Here is a 16408-nt window from a genome sequence, read left to right as displayed (position 1 = left end):
AGGGGGGGGCGCGGGGACCAGGCGTCCCATGGACAGCCAGCCAGGAGCCTGAGAGCAGAGTCACACCTCGGCCCCTCTCCAACAGGACGCCCGCCCCGAGCCCGCTCCCAGCTCCTCCTGTCCCTCCTCCAACCCCTCTCTCACTCAAGCCCCGCGGGACTGGAGCTCTCCCCGAGCCCACTGCAGGCGTGTCCCCGCGGCAACCGCTCCCATTGCGCCCAGGCAGGCGCGGCCGGGGTTCTGGGTCTCCTCTCCAGGGGAGGGGGCGCAGGGGTGCGCTCGCCCACCCGGGTCCTCGCTCCGCGAAGCCCGGACGAAAGGACGACGAGCCCCGCACCTCAGCTCCATCGCGGGTGCAAAGAGCACACTGAGGAGAGCCGGGAGGCCGGGGATGTGGGGCATCAGAGAGGTCTCTCTCAGCAGCATGGTGGACCCTGCGGGACAGGCAACAAAGGCAGCGTCAGGGGCGAGAGTCGCTCTGCAGGACCCCGCGCCCTCCTGGCACACCCCTCGTCCCGTGTCCCCCGCTCCGCGGAGTCCACTCCATGGATGCGCCCCACGGCACCCCACAGCGGACGCCATCAGACCTGCCGGGGACTTCTGTCTGCCTGCTCTCCTCTCCTCTCCCCTCCTTCCTTCTCGCTGGGCCATCGGCTTTGTCCCAGGGCCAAGCCCTGTTCTACTCTGGGGACAAGCATGATGTAACGAATGACCGACCCATCAAGAAACCGACACCCGCGCCCTCGTATAAAAGGAAAGGTGATGCTCTATCTCTTAGCCTCGCAGCAGCTGGCGCGCTCAGAAAATGGCCTCCAACTGTAGCACAAATACACGCGTTCGCTGTCATCATGGGACAAACCACTCCTGGTAACAGAGTGGCGCAGGGAGAAGAGCACGCGGCAAGTGAACACAGCCCCGCTCACCGGTGGCGTTGACTGACAGGGAAGCCGCAACCAGCATCCTCTGGTAGAGGTCCTCAGGGGCGTCGCTGATGATGACAGAGTTGATGCTTTCCTTCTCGATCCAAACACACCTGAAAGGGGCATCGGCAGGAGACAGAGGCTGAGCCACCCACCGGGCAGCGTGCTCCGTCCAACCCACAGCTGGCACGACAGACACAGGCAAGCGCGTGAGCGCAACGCTCAACAGGTGCAAGCCTCCTAACGTCCCAGCGTTCCTTGGCGCCTCCTCTTCTCGCCCGGGACCGCCGGCTCCCACCCTCGTCTCTCGCAGGCCTCGGCCTCGAGCGACACCCGCGTGCCGACAAGGCCCAGATCACCACTTCCTGGTCCCAGGGGCCAGGTCCCGTGCTCCCAACCCGGAGGCCATCAGCTATGGCGCAGGCGGGCCCCCGGCCCCCCCTTCACTTGCCAGCAGAGGCCCCGTGGCCACTTGGAAGGCCCTCCTCCGCTCTTCCCCTTCCAGTGTCACTGACTCTACTCTCACACCGGCCTGCTGACTCCACCCGGGAGCTCTCGTGAAGTTGTCTGTTTCCGCACCTCCTGCCGGGGACTCAGCGTGGCCCACGATGTCCCCACCCGGGATTCCGGCAGTGGGCAGCCTCCGAAGTACGCTCCTGCTTGACACCCTCCTCCTCCGAGATCCAGTGTGTTCTTCCTACTGTGCTCCGCACACCTTCAAGCGCCCAGAGACCCCCTGCCAACCTTTCGTGAACCGCAGGCTCTAGCAAAGGGCCGGTGGGCCCGAGCGCTGCACCCCTCACGGCTCCAAGAGGCGCCTGCTCTAGGCATCCAACCGTCAGTTTACCTTGTAGCCAAGTGACTGTTTAAAGGGCACGGTAAGACTTTCCAACTGGCTTCAGATGTCGAGACCTCGCTTCTGGAGCTCGCCCTCACCACACAGCTCTGCAGCCCCTCCGTTTCCACCCTCCCTCCAGCCTCACACACTTATTCACAAGTGCAGGGTCACAGCGAAGCCAACGCCTTCAGCCAGCCTTCACCGCCCCTCACTGCTGCTCCTCAGCCTCCCCTGCATTCCTCCTGTCACAGGATCTCTGGAAACCTCTGTGGCCTTCCGGGTGTGGTCAGGGGCCCCTCCGAGATGCTTTCATGATGTTCCAGAGCCTCACCAACCCATCCCAGGAGGACCGGTTTTCCCTCACACATCACCCGCCCTGGACCCACAATTTTGGAATCACACCGAGTGCATTTTGGTCACTATTGTTCCCCTCAAACCATAAACAGTTCCCAGAACACAGTGGCATTCACAGGGTTGCTGAATGAATAACAATACAGAAAAAATGAAGTCTTGGTTGGAAGATTCTCAAAAAGGTCTTACACTGAACAGCTTTCATGTAAGAGACAAAGAGTACCTCAGATCTGGAGGTAGGAGAGAATGAGAAGAAGCTGGAAAAGGGAATGTCCCAAGAGCTTAGACATAAAGATCAGTTTCTGAAAAGCTCTATAAACAGGGGAGCAGAGGAAAAAGGAACCCACGGGGAACCTGAGCTAATCATACCTGAACTTGGAGATTCTAGTCAAACTGTGACACTTCAGTTCATAAGGGTTAAAAGGCCCGTGAAGTATTGCCTGTATATACAAAATATGCAGAGTGTTACCAGTAAGCGAGTTATCACTTAATATGCATCTAGGGGCACCTGGGTGGCTCGGCTGGGCATCCATCCAACTCCTGATTTCGGCTCAGGTCACGATCGTGAGATTCATGGTTCGTGAGACCGGGCCCCACGACGGGGTCTGCGCTGACGTGCGGAGCCTGCTTGGGATCCTCTCCCCCTCTCTCCCTGCCCCTCCCTCGCTCCTGCGCTCTCACGCGTGCACGCTCTGTCTCTCCCTCTCAAGATAAACATTTAAAAACTTAAAAATACACACATTTCAAAAATCCAAAAATCAGCTCATGTGTTAAAGAAAACAGCTACGCCTCAGCTACGACACCTTCAGGTTCGGTGGGAAGAGATGTGGCACGGGTGCTCTTCTGGGGACACGATGACTCTTTGCTTAGCGTTCCTTCACAGGAACGCTTCAGGAAGACACTGGCCAAAAAAAGGAAATGTCGCCCAACACCTGAGTGACAGTATTCTTCTCACCGCACCAGACCAGCCCAACCGAGCAGGGAGCGCCGGGGACACACGGCCCGGGGCGGGGGAGGGGGGGCTCTTCTCCCACCAGGCGGGCACCCCCGCGGGGTCCCGCTCTCCACAGCCACCACCCTCTCTCCCCCCGGGGCAAACAGGCACGGCGGCCTTAGGAAAGGCTGGTTGAAACACAAGAACTAGACTAAGCACCTCTTTACGCCAGGCCCGGCTTCTCCCCTCACTAACATAGGCTCCACGGCCAAAAAAGTGTCAACATTAAAAACCAGGAAGAAAAAAACCCATCGGGACCACTGGCTTACGACTCAGCACACAAACGTAAAATTATCTTAAGTTTTTAGGCTGTATTTTATTTTTATTATTTTTTTTTTTTAACGTTTATTTTCGAGACATAGAGAGACAGAGCATGAACGGGGGAGGGTCAGAGAGAGAAGACGACACAGAATCCGAAACAGGCTCCAGGCTCTGAGCTGTCAGCACGGAGCCCGATGCGGGGCTTGAACCCACAGACTGTGAGATCTTGACCTGAGCCGAAGTTGGAGGCTCAACCGACTGAGCCACCCAGGCGCCCCTAGGCTGTATTTTAAAACGACTCCTATAAATTACCTTGCAATTGGGAGCCCCCAGTTTATTAGAAGAAAAGCTCTCCAACAAAATCCGAATCAGGTACTTTTTGTCATCTTTCACGGGTGACGGCATAGACATATCTGCTATGTCTTCCACGGCCTTGGAGAAGAGACCCTTGAGAGCTTCGTGGCTTTGCTGAAGAGAGTAAGGAAAGTTCATTTTGCCAGAAGAAAAAACTGTACTGAAAGCACTTTATTCTAAACTAATCAAAGTACTTCACAGGCAGGACCTTATTCTAGGCTGACTACTAGGCCTTTAAGGTCAGGAAAAAATCTTGTCAAGTATTTCAAACAAAAGAAGTAAGACAGGACTCGTTTAAGGCTCAATCTCATCAGCCTTCCCTACCTCTCGGCCATCAGAAAATTGAAGAGACTGAGAAACAGTTCTTAAGAGAACTTTCCGTACACAAAGTCTCTGCTGCACACGGGGGACACCGCCAGAATCCCTAAAGTGGCTTTCGCGTAACCAAACACAAAACCCAGCCGGCTCTCGGCTACCACCCTCTTGCCGGTCCCCGCTCTCCCTAATCCCAGCCCCTGCATCCTCAGCAGACGCCACAGAAGAGAAAGAATGGCCTTCGACATTTGATTCAAACGTGGCATCTCTGAAGCCTTCCGACCGAGAAAAATAGCTTCAGGACGGATTTTGAAAGAAACGGTTGAAAATCATTTTGAAATACGTGAAGTACTTGGAACAAACATTTATTAATTACTTTCATCAGGGAGCTAAATCTTAGAATTCGTTACAGAAAAAACAACTCCCCAAATGGAAAACCTTTCTATACCTAACTTTCATTCCAAGAAGGAAAAAACAGCTTAATGATAGGAAACTAAGAAAGCGGCGCCCAGCCGCCATGATTTAGTGTCAAAGAAAGCTAGACCTTCAAAACGGTGCCAGACACACTAACTGTCCACCCGTCGGCATCCTGGGAGAGGAAAGCAGGGCCCCCCCCCCCCCCCCGTCTCCCTCCCTCTCTCACACGCACGGCCACACGCGCGCCAGCCACCAGGACGGAGGTGCGTACTCTGGACTCGTAGGGCTCCTCGGCGAGCTCGGCGTAGCCCTCCTGGATGAGGACGTCCCTCACGCTGACGGTGTCCTGGGCCCCCGCGCACCGGTACACGTCCACGTGCAGGACGCCGTGCACCACGGAGAAGACCCTCACGAGGAGGGCGCGGCCGTTCACGAGGGAGGCGAAGCGCCGGCCGGCCTCGCGGCTCCAGTGCTCGCCGCACACCAGAGACTTGGCGGAGGGCCGCATCCCGCGGATCTTCAGCTCCAGCGCCTACGGGACAGAAGGGCGCGGCTGACCCGCTTCCGTGACCCAGCGAGCCGCTCCCCCCGGACGCTGCCGCCGGGCGGCCCCGAACCGGGTCCGCGCCAGCGGTCTCATCAAAATGCTCCCAGACACGCCGCGGCCCACCGACCGACCGACCGACCGACCGACCGACCGACCGACGGACCGACGGACGGAGAAGGTCGACGTGGGGGGTGCGCGCCCGAGGAGGCGCGGGAAGGGCAGGCTGCCCGTCACGCGGTAGGTCGCGGGAAGAGAAGGTGACGGCGCGAGGGACACGGTCGGCGGCCCCGCGATCGTGCCGTAGGGTGACGGACGGCGGCCGCGCCCGCGCGAGTGGGGCACGAGGTGCCGAGTGGCGGAACCTCTACGCCGTGCGCCCGAAACGAACGTCAAGCTCGTGTCGACTAGACTTCGCCAAAAATAAGGAAAGGGTTGTTATAGTCAGAAAACACAACTGGGGGCAAGTGAGGACGTCGCAGGAAAGGAGACGCGGGGCGGCTCTTCTACCGGAACGGAAGTTCGGAGTTCAGGACGCCTTCCGGACGTTTCCGTGCGGGCGGAAGGCGCGCGGGTGCGTCTCCGGGGGCCCCCAGGCTCTGGCTCGTCGCAACACGACCAGACCCCTCGGAAACAGCGTTCGAAACGCTACGGAATTGAACCGCTACTCTTCCGCTAAGCGCCAAACCCCGCACGTATCTGAACTCGCTCGGCCAACAAGCCCGCAGCACTACGTTTCTGGAGAAGGGCAGACACCGACGTGGGCCGCTGTGACACGGCGAGTCCCCACCCCCCACCAAGTCTGGGGCCCCGTCTGCCCGCGGGGGGAGGACAGGCCACGTGGCCTCCACAGGCCTTCCCAGCTCCTCACTGAGGCCGCAGGGACTTCGCGCCTTACCTGAAACGGGAGTTCGAGAAGTTGACAGGGAATCTCCATTAAAAGATCCAGATCCACGTGAGACCTGTTGCCATAGTCCACAAAGAAGACCTGGAGGAGGGGAGAGGACACGCTTCGGCACAGGGTCACACGCCACGCAACCGTCTTCTCGAGCTCCGGAACCGCGGGAGTCTCATGACCGGAACTTAAATCCACACGTCGCTGAGGGGAATAACTGCTTTGGAGGCTACTTTTCTAACTGAAACGATTTTATAATTTCCACTTAAAATTAGACAAGATCTTCTATAAGCTGCTACAAGTCTGCCTCGCTTCCCTCCGCGTGATCAGTTACAGAAAAACACACCTCAGCAGAATTCCCAGAAACGTAAAGGATTTGAGCTCGAAAGTAGCTCTCTTGGTCAAAATCAGTGAAAGGCGCCAGGCAGACCAGGTCCGGGTGCGGGTGCGTGGGCAACGGCACCAGTTTCAGTCGGTTTATTTCAGCAGTGAGCTTTCTCAGAATCTTGGAGGTTCTCTCATCAACCCTGTATCCCCAGAAGTGTCCTACCTCAACCACCTAAAAAAAAAAGGAAACAAAGCAGAGGTGACCTCCAGAAACGATTTCTATAAAAAGGTTATCACAAGCCCACACGGCAGGACAGACACACGGTACTGCGACCCGAGTGACCCTACAGGCTTTTGACAGGTGCTTACAAGAACACTCGGGGCTCGCGGGTCACCCACGGTGAGGAAACGTGTGTCACAGACCCCTCTCAGGTGTGCGACTCGCCAGCACGCTCACCCACGAGAGGCTCCGACCCGCGAGCAGCCCCGGGTGGGTGAGCCAAGTGCGCAGAGTCTGCAGGCGCCCTCGGGGGCAGCGCGGGCGGGTGTGGTGTGAGGGCACAGCCCCTGCGAGAGCAGTGACAAGTGGGAGGAGGAGGAGCAGACGCTCCCTCGAAAAAGGCCTCACTGAGCGGCCCCTGCCCATGCTGCCAGGTGCAGCGAGGACCCACAACCGCCAGAGTTTTCCAGCAGCCTGGAATCCAGGTTTCTACGTGGAGTCTCCTGATGAAGCGTGGCCAGGTTTACCAGGAAGCAGACATGTATTTCCACTGAAATTTTTTTTAAGACGGAGGGGCGCCTGGGTGGCTCAGTCGGTTGAGTGACCAACTCTCGGTTTCCACTCAGGTCACCATCCCAGGGTTGTGGGATCCAGCCCTGCATTGGGCCCCATGTGAGCGTGGAGCCTGCTTGAGACTCATTCTCTCTCTTAAAATATATAAACATCCAATTAAAAAAAGTAGTAAAAATCACCTTAAAGAATGATGATGCTGATGGCAGTTCTGTTGACATAAACTGAATAATACAGGCACGCGTCACTGTGCCAATGAACATTTTCACGTGTCAGGTCGAAATTAATGTTTTAGCATTTTAAACTTTTTTTTTGACATAATTACAGAGAAAGAGCATGAGTGGAGGAGGGGCAGAGAGAGAGGGAGACACAGAATCCAAAGCAGGTTCCAGGCTCTGAGCTGTCAGCACAGAGCCTGACGCGGGGCTCAAACTCATAAACCACAAGATCATGACCTGAGCCAAAGTCGGACACTTAACCCACTAAGCCGCCCAGGTGCCCCCCGCCCCGCTTTTTTAAACATTTTTTTAAACGTTTATTCATTTTTGAGAGACAGAGTGGCATTATAAATGTACCGAACGTTTTAAAAATTAGACTTTGATTCTAGAATATTTGTGTTTCATTTTCTGTTACAGTTCCATTTCCATTTAACAAGTACAATAATGCAAGCCCACCCACATTTACTAGATCACTAAGGTGCACAGGCTGTGTGCATGTGTGTGTCTGTGTGTACAAGTACATGCACTATTTCATGTCTACGGCATGACAATCCTAGGTTAAAAAGACAGAAAAGCTCTAATGATTCAGACACACCATCTCACCTCTGTGACATCAATTGTTAAGAGAAGATCTGTAATTGTCTGGGACCTGTCGAATGTGTTAAATGAGACCTGCATAGGATCTACTGTCTGCTTCTGGAAGTCCACATTCACCCTATGTAATGTGATTTAAAAAAAAAAAAAAAAGAAAAAAAGAAAAAAGACAATAAAAGTCAGGTGTTACAAAGAAAACACGTTTACATATGTGAAGTCACTGCTCAAACTATTCCATTACTTATACAAGAAAAAACCATTTTAACACAAGAAAAGAACATCTTGTAAGCTGGCAATGACAATTTGATTTCATCCCAAATCTGAGTGTGTGATGGCTTCCCGAGCTGCCCGGGGTGGGGGGGGGGGAGGGGGGGAGCGTGCACCCAGGGGTTATACACCACCCCCAGGGGTGTATTCTAAAGGTCTAGACTCTTACAGAAGACCTACTTTTAAGGGCACACATTCTAAGACCTGCCATATTTCCTAACTTCTGGTTTCAGAGGTGAGTGACTTTTGACTTTTCCTAAAGTACGAGAATCCATGCCTGGTTCAATGTTAGAAAACACATACGTGATTTTCTAGTAAACCATGGAGACATAGTTCATCTCTTAAAACAGTAAGACAGCAAATGCTAAAGTCTGAGGACATGAAATACAAATGTGATAAAAATACAATTCCCCTTTCCTAATACTTTCTTTCTAAAATGAAGTGGAAGAATTATGAGAGATCCTAACCCAACTCTGCCCAGCTTTCAGACCCACTTATTAAGAGTGATTCAGGCAAAGCTCCCAGCAGGACACACCCTCCCTGGGCTACAGACCCAACTCCCTGCACCTTCAGAGCCTCAGAATCAAAACCTCAACATGGAATAGTTGTCGATGGGATGTGCTTCCTTCCCTCACCAATTCCAAATTCCTGTCAAGGTCCTCACAGAATCAAAAGATCACAAATAAGAAATGATGACTGAGGGCGCCTGGGTTGGGCGTCTGACTTCGGCTCAGGTCACGATCGGCTCACGGCTTGTGAGTTCGAGCCCTGCGTCGGGCTCTGTGCTGACAGCACAGAGCCTGCTTGGGATTCTCTCTCCACCCCCCTCTCCTCCACCCACACTCTCTGTCTCTCTCAGAATAAATAAGCCTTAAAAGCAACACCGACCGTATTTGAGACTGTGACACCAGGCAGACAGGGGTGCCCGCCCGCCTTCTGAAAATACCTTGTGTTCCTGAGCTTTGAAACCGCCCCTCCTTGGACCTTCCCCTCGATCTCCTCTGCAGAGTGTACATTCAGCTCCAGGGCAACTTTCAGCTGAGACATCTTGATCGCCATGTACACCGCGGGAAGAGTTTTAAACCTCTCTGTCGGATTACGTGAGAACTCCACGAAGGCTCTGCTCCACAAACGTAAAGAAAAAATCAGTTCTTCAGGAACCTGAAAAGGAGAACTGAATGCATATTAATTTCTCTCAAAATGAGATGGACATTTTTAATTACACCTCTCCTCAGAATACCAGAAACTCTTCATTCCACAATTAAGAAGTTTTCCTTAAATGAAACTACCCACTTAAGAGAAACAGAAATCACAAGGACCTGTCATCTCGGTAAAACCGAGCACCACCCTTATGAATTCCCCCACGTAACGCAGGACGCACGCCAAGTGCGAATGAGACTTTCAGCCAAGGAATCTTGACTCTCACAGCGAACACAGGATGACGGCTCCGTGAGCCCCCACGGTTTTTCTATTTTACTGTAAACTAAACACAGAGGACAGAAAGTCAAGAAGAGGTCAGTCTCTCCATGCTCCCCTCCACAAACAGCACCGGGCTGACCCCCCCAGGCGGGCTGGCGGACACCCCTCGCCACCAGGCCTCCCACATCCCTGCCGGAGGAGAACCGAGCGTGCGCTGAGGGCGTCTGCTGGGCATTTCCCGGGATAAACAAAGCTTCAAGTTCACACTTGCTTGTACACGAATGCCCTGGGTCAAAACATCATCGTCATGCAAACAGACCTACGACCCCTCCAAGTACCGTCACGGAAACGCGGACGTCTGAGCCCCGCGAAGGACGCGGCCGGTGAGGAGGGGCCGGCAGGGACGAAAGTCAGCCCCTAGCTCGGCCCTGCGCCCAGCCTGTCTGCAGCCTGAGCCCGCTGCCCCGGGAGCACCGGCTGTCCTCTGCCCTCCTGCACCCCCCCACCGCCCTCCTCCCCCGCCTCCCGGTGGACTCCCCGCTGAGCACACGCATTGGCCTGTGCCCAACTCGCTCCCCTCCTGTTCTGTCGCCTTCTCTAGCCGGCTCCTGAGTTTCTCCTCAGAAAGCTTCTTTCACACTGAGGCCACACTTCCAGAATGCCCATCTTACAGCAGATTCTGAACTCCCGCCCACGGGACCCCCGCCCGCGCCCCTCCTGCCGGGGGGCCGCTCCTCACGGCCCCCTCCCACCCAATGCTGTCTGGAAGTCTGGAAGACCTGCCCTCGTGGACCCCCATCCCCTTTGTCCTGTACACACGACCAACAACCAAGCCCAAGAGATCTTGTGTCTCACCTGTGGCCTCCTTGGTGTCAAGGGTTACCTTGCTTGACACGACTGCCAAGGCTCCCCCTCTTCTCTGTCCTCTGATCACGTCCTACAAAACGGCGCAGCTCCGACACCCGGGGGTCTCCACACACCCGTCTATCCATCCTCATCCTGGCCAGGTGGCCACAAAGGACCATCCGGCATAGAGCACCCGACCTCCACGACACACACAGATCTGACACAACACCAGCTGCCGGCCACACGGCCTCCGCCCCGGCCTCGCGCGCACCCCACTCTCTCCAGAGACCCAGCTGGGCTCGCGCTGGGCCCCTACGGGAGCAGCGCCTCTTCCTGCCCCAGCAGCCACCTCCGCCGCCCACCTCAAACACCTCCTCGGAACGTCCCAAGTGAACATGACTGCTCCGAGCCCCAGAAAGAATGTCTTCTGACCACCTGGGCCTCCCTGATGACAGTCCGAGACGGACAAATGTCTGTGGAACCCCACAACTAAGCTGACACCCCACCGCCAGGCTGGAAGCTCCACATGGGAAGAGACGCTGTGCCTGTGAACTTACCACCTGTGCCCGAAGGCCCTTCACGCCTGACATCACTTCCTTGCTCAAGAAAGCCCTGTGTTGGGGCGCCTGGGTGGCACAGTCGGTTAAGCGTCCGACTTCAGCCAGGTCACGATCTCGCGGTCCGTGAGTTTGAGCCCCGCGTCAGGCTCTGGGCTGATGGCTCAGAGCCTGGAGCCTGTTTCCGATTCTGTGTCTCCCTCTCTCTCTGCCCCTCCCCCGTTCATGCTGTCTCCCTCTGTCCCAAAAATAAATAAACGTTGAAAAAAAAAATTAAAAAAAAAAAAAAAAAGAAAGCCCTGCGTGACCCCATAAGGAACACAGCCTCTACTCCCTCAAATAGTGATTTGGGTCATCCTTTGTCCTTACACACTCGATGCACAAGGACGGCTCCTGGTACAACCAGAAGAGCACAGTTACACCTCCAGTAACTGACATGACATTGCTATTGTGGCTAAAAAGCCAGAAACAAGCAATCGTGTAAAATAGGATTAAAATACCTATTAAAAAAAAAAGGCTCAGACAGGAAGAATATGAAACAGACACAGACTCCAACCCAGTGACAAGATCAGACTTGTTGGCTGCCGGCCACTCAAACCCAGCAAAGATCACCCACGCACAACTGGAGCCAGAGCCAAGGCAAACGCGATTTCTCTTCTCTTTCAACCAAGTGACCTCCTAAAGGGGCTAAGCTGTGAGCCTGGTGGTCCGCTACCAACAAGGTCCAATGACGCCTGGGGATTCAGGACAGAGAGCTTCGCCATGTGGCTCCAGTTTTAAATAAGTGATCTGTAAACGTGATGAAGAATCTCAGCGTAATCTGAGGGGCCCCTGGGTGGCTCAGTCGTTAAACACCTGACATGGGCTCAGCTCACATCTCATGGTTCGTGGGTTCGAGCCCCACGTCGGGTGAGCTCGAGCCTCATTTTAGGTGAGCCCTGCTTCTCTCCCTCTGCCCCTTGCTCACTCGTGCCCCCCGCCAAACAAACAATTTCAGTGTAATTTGTGTTTGAATATTTAAGAAGACTTGAGATACTATAAGCTAAGCTAGTTCAATCTGTAACCGCTGTGGACGGCATTGAGACCCTGTCAGGTTATGAAAATCGATGTATTAATCACAGGAACAGAACTTACAATGTCTGAAGAACTAACCCAAACTGACATCAGCTTAATAAAAACAATTTATAGACCACCAGAAAAAATCTCCAACGTTAAAACTAAAAATCAATTTAAAACCACAGTCTTTTCTTCACACAAACATTCCCTCCTAGAAATAAAAACTCAAAGGGACACTCTGAGCCATGCCATTCTGGCCCTTATACCTGCAATTCAGATAAGGTGAAACGTACTCAGCGTCCGCAGTACTTGTCTGCCAAAAATAATTAGAACACGTGTGTTGAGTAACTACAAGCAGGGAGGCCCTATCCTGGGGTGTCTCCATGGCCTACAAAGTAACCTATCACTAGTGATGCACCGTGACCACCTAGGGGCAGGCGACTCCCCGAGCACCGTCCCGGCACCGCAGGGCGTCACCGGGCCTTGTCAGTAGCAGACCCACAGGCTCACAGCTTAGCTGCTCTAGGAGGCCACGCGGTTGAAACAGAGGAGAAATCGCGACTGATAACAAGACAGACCAAAGCCACATTCCACGGCCATGTGGAACAGCCCGAACAGAGACCCATTTCTACGTACACTCAGTTTTAAGGATTCGTTCCCGCAAACATTAAAAATGTTATGGCTCTTTCATAACTACAGTTGACTGCAAAAATATACTTACTTTGTACCATCAAATACAACGGATTTGACTTGACCACACTGTCTAAAGAGAGACTGTAGTTGTTTATGGTAGAGAAATCCATAGGGAGGAATGTGCTTCAACTGTAACACATAAAGCAGCATTAGTATTTAGTATTAGTATTTTAGAATCAGAGCAGACGTAGAAGCTAAGGAAACAGTTATGATGTTCATAATATTCACAAGCTAAAGCTGCTACACATTATTTTAGTTCACAAAAACATAGTTTACTGTAGACTCTACGGACAGGTGTACCTAATGACTAATGACTTTTACATCGTAACTAAGCTTCAATAATAAATACATGCTAAATAAAAGCTAACTCTCTGCCAAAATAATACAAAAGTCCAAAGGAAAAAAAAAGCTGTTTTTTTATTTTACTTTAAGCAAGCTGACTAAACACATCTCTTGGCACAACCCCTCCTACGTACACGAAGGGAACCAGCAGGAACTCGGCACCACACACCGTGGCCACAAGTCAAGCACACTGAGCTGCAAACCCCTCCCGGCCCCGACTGCTTGCTTTCTCCCCTCCGTCTGGGTGATCAGCATTCCAGGCTCTGGCTGGGCAGGAAACCTGGGGCCCCTGCACCAGCGGTCCCAGGCCCCAGGAGAGGCCGCGAGAGGTGGGGGGGGGGGGGGGGAGGGGCGAGAAGCCCCGGTTCTGAGCTGCCGGGTCAAGCGTCCAGTGGCAAGGTATGGAATCGCCCCAGGACTCACCCACCACAAGAAGGAAGGATGAGGGTAAGTCCCCACATCGAGGGGTCAGCGCAAGGCTCAGGGAAGCGGAATATAAAATGCGTAACAAAGGGCCTCTCAGGTAGGGGGTGAGTCAACGCGAGCTATCGTCTGGTCTTCCTAATGCGCATGGAGGGCAAAGGTCTGGCCCCAAACCCCACTGTTGGCAAGCACGGCTGGAACCTGACAAGGACCCCACGGGATCCTTCTCGCCGTGCACAGGGCAGGGGAGAAGACCACATCTCGAGTCAAGGAAGCCAAACAAAAGAGCCTTGTCCGGCCTGAAGACCCACAGGGGCAGAGTCCCCAGCAGCGATAAGAGACTAATGACCACTTTTTACATTAAAATTCCCTTCAGCTGCCTGCCCCCAGCCTGAGCACCAGCATCGTTCAGGCTCGTCCCAGATCTCCACAACACTCAGTCGCCTGTGACCCTCCCTGTGCACCTGCTCCCTTCAGTGATCGTGGCGACGTTACCAACAGGAAAAAGCTGGCATGCCCGAGCGCTTACTGTAGGCCAGCCGCTTTACCAAGGGCTTTACACCCCCCTGTCAGGTATAAACTGAAAATAGAACCGAGTGGTGCAGTGAAAGTCCAGTTCCCAAGTACTTTATTCCAGCTGTGCATCCTGACATTTCCACGTGCTCAGGTTTAACCAAACGGCCCACAAATGTTCGTCCAATGGTCCATGCCGATGGCTGAGCATCAGATTCACCGAAAACACGTTATTATTTAAATGTTAATTTCCAAACCTTTCCTTCTAGTTCAGATTTTGTGGCATGGAGCCCTGAAATATTTAAAAATAAACACTCTCTAGGTGATTCTACTGGGCATTCAGGTCTGTGGATCAGTTTAAATCACAGTCCTAATCTGACAACCAATAACATTTCACTTTGTGTAAAATGAAATTGTTAACTAAATATTCTTAACCTTATGGAGAAGGGTCTTAAATCCTTCAAAAGGGCACATTATCAGTTAGCCATAAATATGTAACTTCTCAAGGCTATCTTTCCAGGCCAGGTCTGCAAAAAAGGAAGCAAGACTGAGGGCAAGTAGATGTGTGTGAAAAGGTCAAACAAGCTGTTGATATCCACGTGAGAGGCAAAAATCCACCAGGTACTTGTAACAATGGAAACACCTGGAGAAACACAACGTTCTGTAGCGGCCACACTGAAACGGAGCGCCTACCACGATGGTGGTCTTCGGGTCTTTGCCGGCCAGCTCCCTCACCGCCATCTCCTCGTCAGGCTGTCCGAAAGTAAAGTAATTTGGGTAAAAAGCACCTGCCAATACAACCTGGAAGAGAATTGTACTTTCATGAAGTAACGTTATTTATCAGTCTGTCTCACCAACACACAAATCTCTTCCCAGAACGATGTTAACAGCTATAAGGTAAAAAATGAGCTTACATTAAAAAAACCTAGACCTTCTACCAACTGAGCCGAAAGTCCCAATTCTGGTTATTTTACCGGAAAAAGAGCAGCAGTCCAGACACAGTCTTTCTTCAAAGGACATGGAGCCCATCTCAGAAGGAGGGCTAGGAAACAGTGCCGAGTACGAGTGAGGGCACAAATGACTCTGCACACTTTCCTACCTGCTCCCCAGCAAACTCCCCTCTATAGGAAGGGCACCTCTCCACACTCCAAGAAACACATCCAGTGTGCACCTCTATTTTTTTTAAATTTTTTTTAACATTTATTTATTATTGAGAGACAGAGAGACACAGGGCATGAGCAGCGGAGGGGTAGAGAGAGGGGGAGACGCAGAATCCGAAGCAGGCTCCAGGCTCCCAGCTGTCAGCACAGAGCCCGACGCGGGGCTCAAACCCACAAACTGTGAGATCATGACCTGAGCCGAAGTCAGTCACTTAACCAACTGAGCCACCCAGGCGCCCCAATACGCACTTCTAAAAAGCACTCTGCAGAGTCCCTTCTTCAATCAAAATATCATTTGAAACAAACACTCACAGAAGACTCTCCCTCCTTAAAGCAATCTGAAACCCAGAAAAACACCGTCTTCTGGCATCATTCTGTTTGCAGACATCTTCCGTCAACCCAATTCGACGCACTTGATGCACACAGACGTCCTCCTCCTCCTGACCCCAAAGTGGAAACAGTAGCCACTTTTCTAGGCTGTGCTTCCTTCCACACAATCCCCGTAAGGTCCCGTCCAACAAGCTAACTTGATCACGGCCTCCAAAGTTAGTATCTTCAGTATAAGGGAATAGCTATATATATTGAATAACACGAAGAACATTTTTAGTTTCTTGAAAGCAAAAAACCAAGGACCCCTCCTGAAACAGGAACAATGGCTGGCGTGCTATAGAAACATGCCTCTGGAGATTAGCAATGGATCTGGATGACCAGCCTGATGATGTGGAAACCTTACGCTGTGCAAGGTAAGAATGTTTCCTAACCCCAAAAGCAGGATGGACATCACAGACCTAAAATCTCTGCTGAGACATGATTTATATCAGGAAGACAGAGTGCGTGCGCTCTCAACCACAACACCTGGCAAGAAGAAAGAATCAGGACAGATATCCAGGAAACCCCAGCATACCTGCAGGATGAAGCGCTGCTTATAAACATATTCTTGGTCCATGACAGGCCGCCGCGAATCAACGTACATGTTGAACTGAGAGACCCGATTCTTCAATTCTCCGTACAGCTCAGCCACCTAAGAAAAACACATGGAGATAGGAGGTCTCGAAGTGCTCCTGCCATTCAGAACAGTGAAAACACTGGAAAATAAGCACGCTATTGGGAAAGCACTCATACATCTATGGGATCAAACACAGAATTCATTAAGAGTCACCTTATCAAAGACTAGTAAGATATGGAAAGGATGCTCAACGATAACCACTAACAGAAATATCAGGACAGGGGTGCCTGGGGGCTCAGTTAGTTAAGCGTCCAACTCCTGAATCGGCTCAGGTCATGATCGCAGGGTCATGGGATCGAGTTCCGCAT

At 52.7% G+C, this 16408-nt stretch overlaps 1 protein-coding gene across 1 annotated transcript in view; it reads right to left on the bottom strand.

Annotated features, from left to right (window-relative positions):
• Nucleotides 1-16408, bottom strand: part of TDRD9 (tudor domain containing 9) — a 118166-nt gene that overhangs the window by 19752 nt on the left and 82006 nt on the right. The window contains 12 exon segments of the mRNA XM_047864475.1: nucleotides 338-434; nucleotides 924-1033; nucleotides 2479-2549; nucleotides 3677-3832; nucleotides 4722-4982; nucleotides 5893-5982; nucleotides 6236-6448; nucleotides 7828-7939; nucleotides 9032-9205; nucleotides 12685-12785; nucleotides 14628-14735; nucleotides 15999-16115. Coding sequence (XP_047720431.1) covers nucleotides 338-434; nucleotides 924-1033; nucleotides 2479-2549; nucleotides 3677-3832; nucleotides 4722-4982; nucleotides 5893-5982; nucleotides 6236-6448; nucleotides 7828-7939; nucleotides 9032-9205; nucleotides 12685-12785; nucleotides 14628-14735; nucleotides 15999-16115 — 1610 coding nt within the window.

This window comes from Prionailurus viverrinus, chromosome B3 (genome assembly GCF_022837055.1).
Source record: "Prionailurus viverrinus isolate Anna chromosome B3, UM_Priviv_1.0, whole genome shotgun sequence".
NCBI lineage: Eukaryota > Metazoa > Chordata > Mammalia > Carnivora > Felidae > Prionailurus > Prionailurus viverrinus.
Note: the sequence above shows the minus strand (reverse complement) of the source record. Positions and strands in the feature narration are given on the sequence as shown.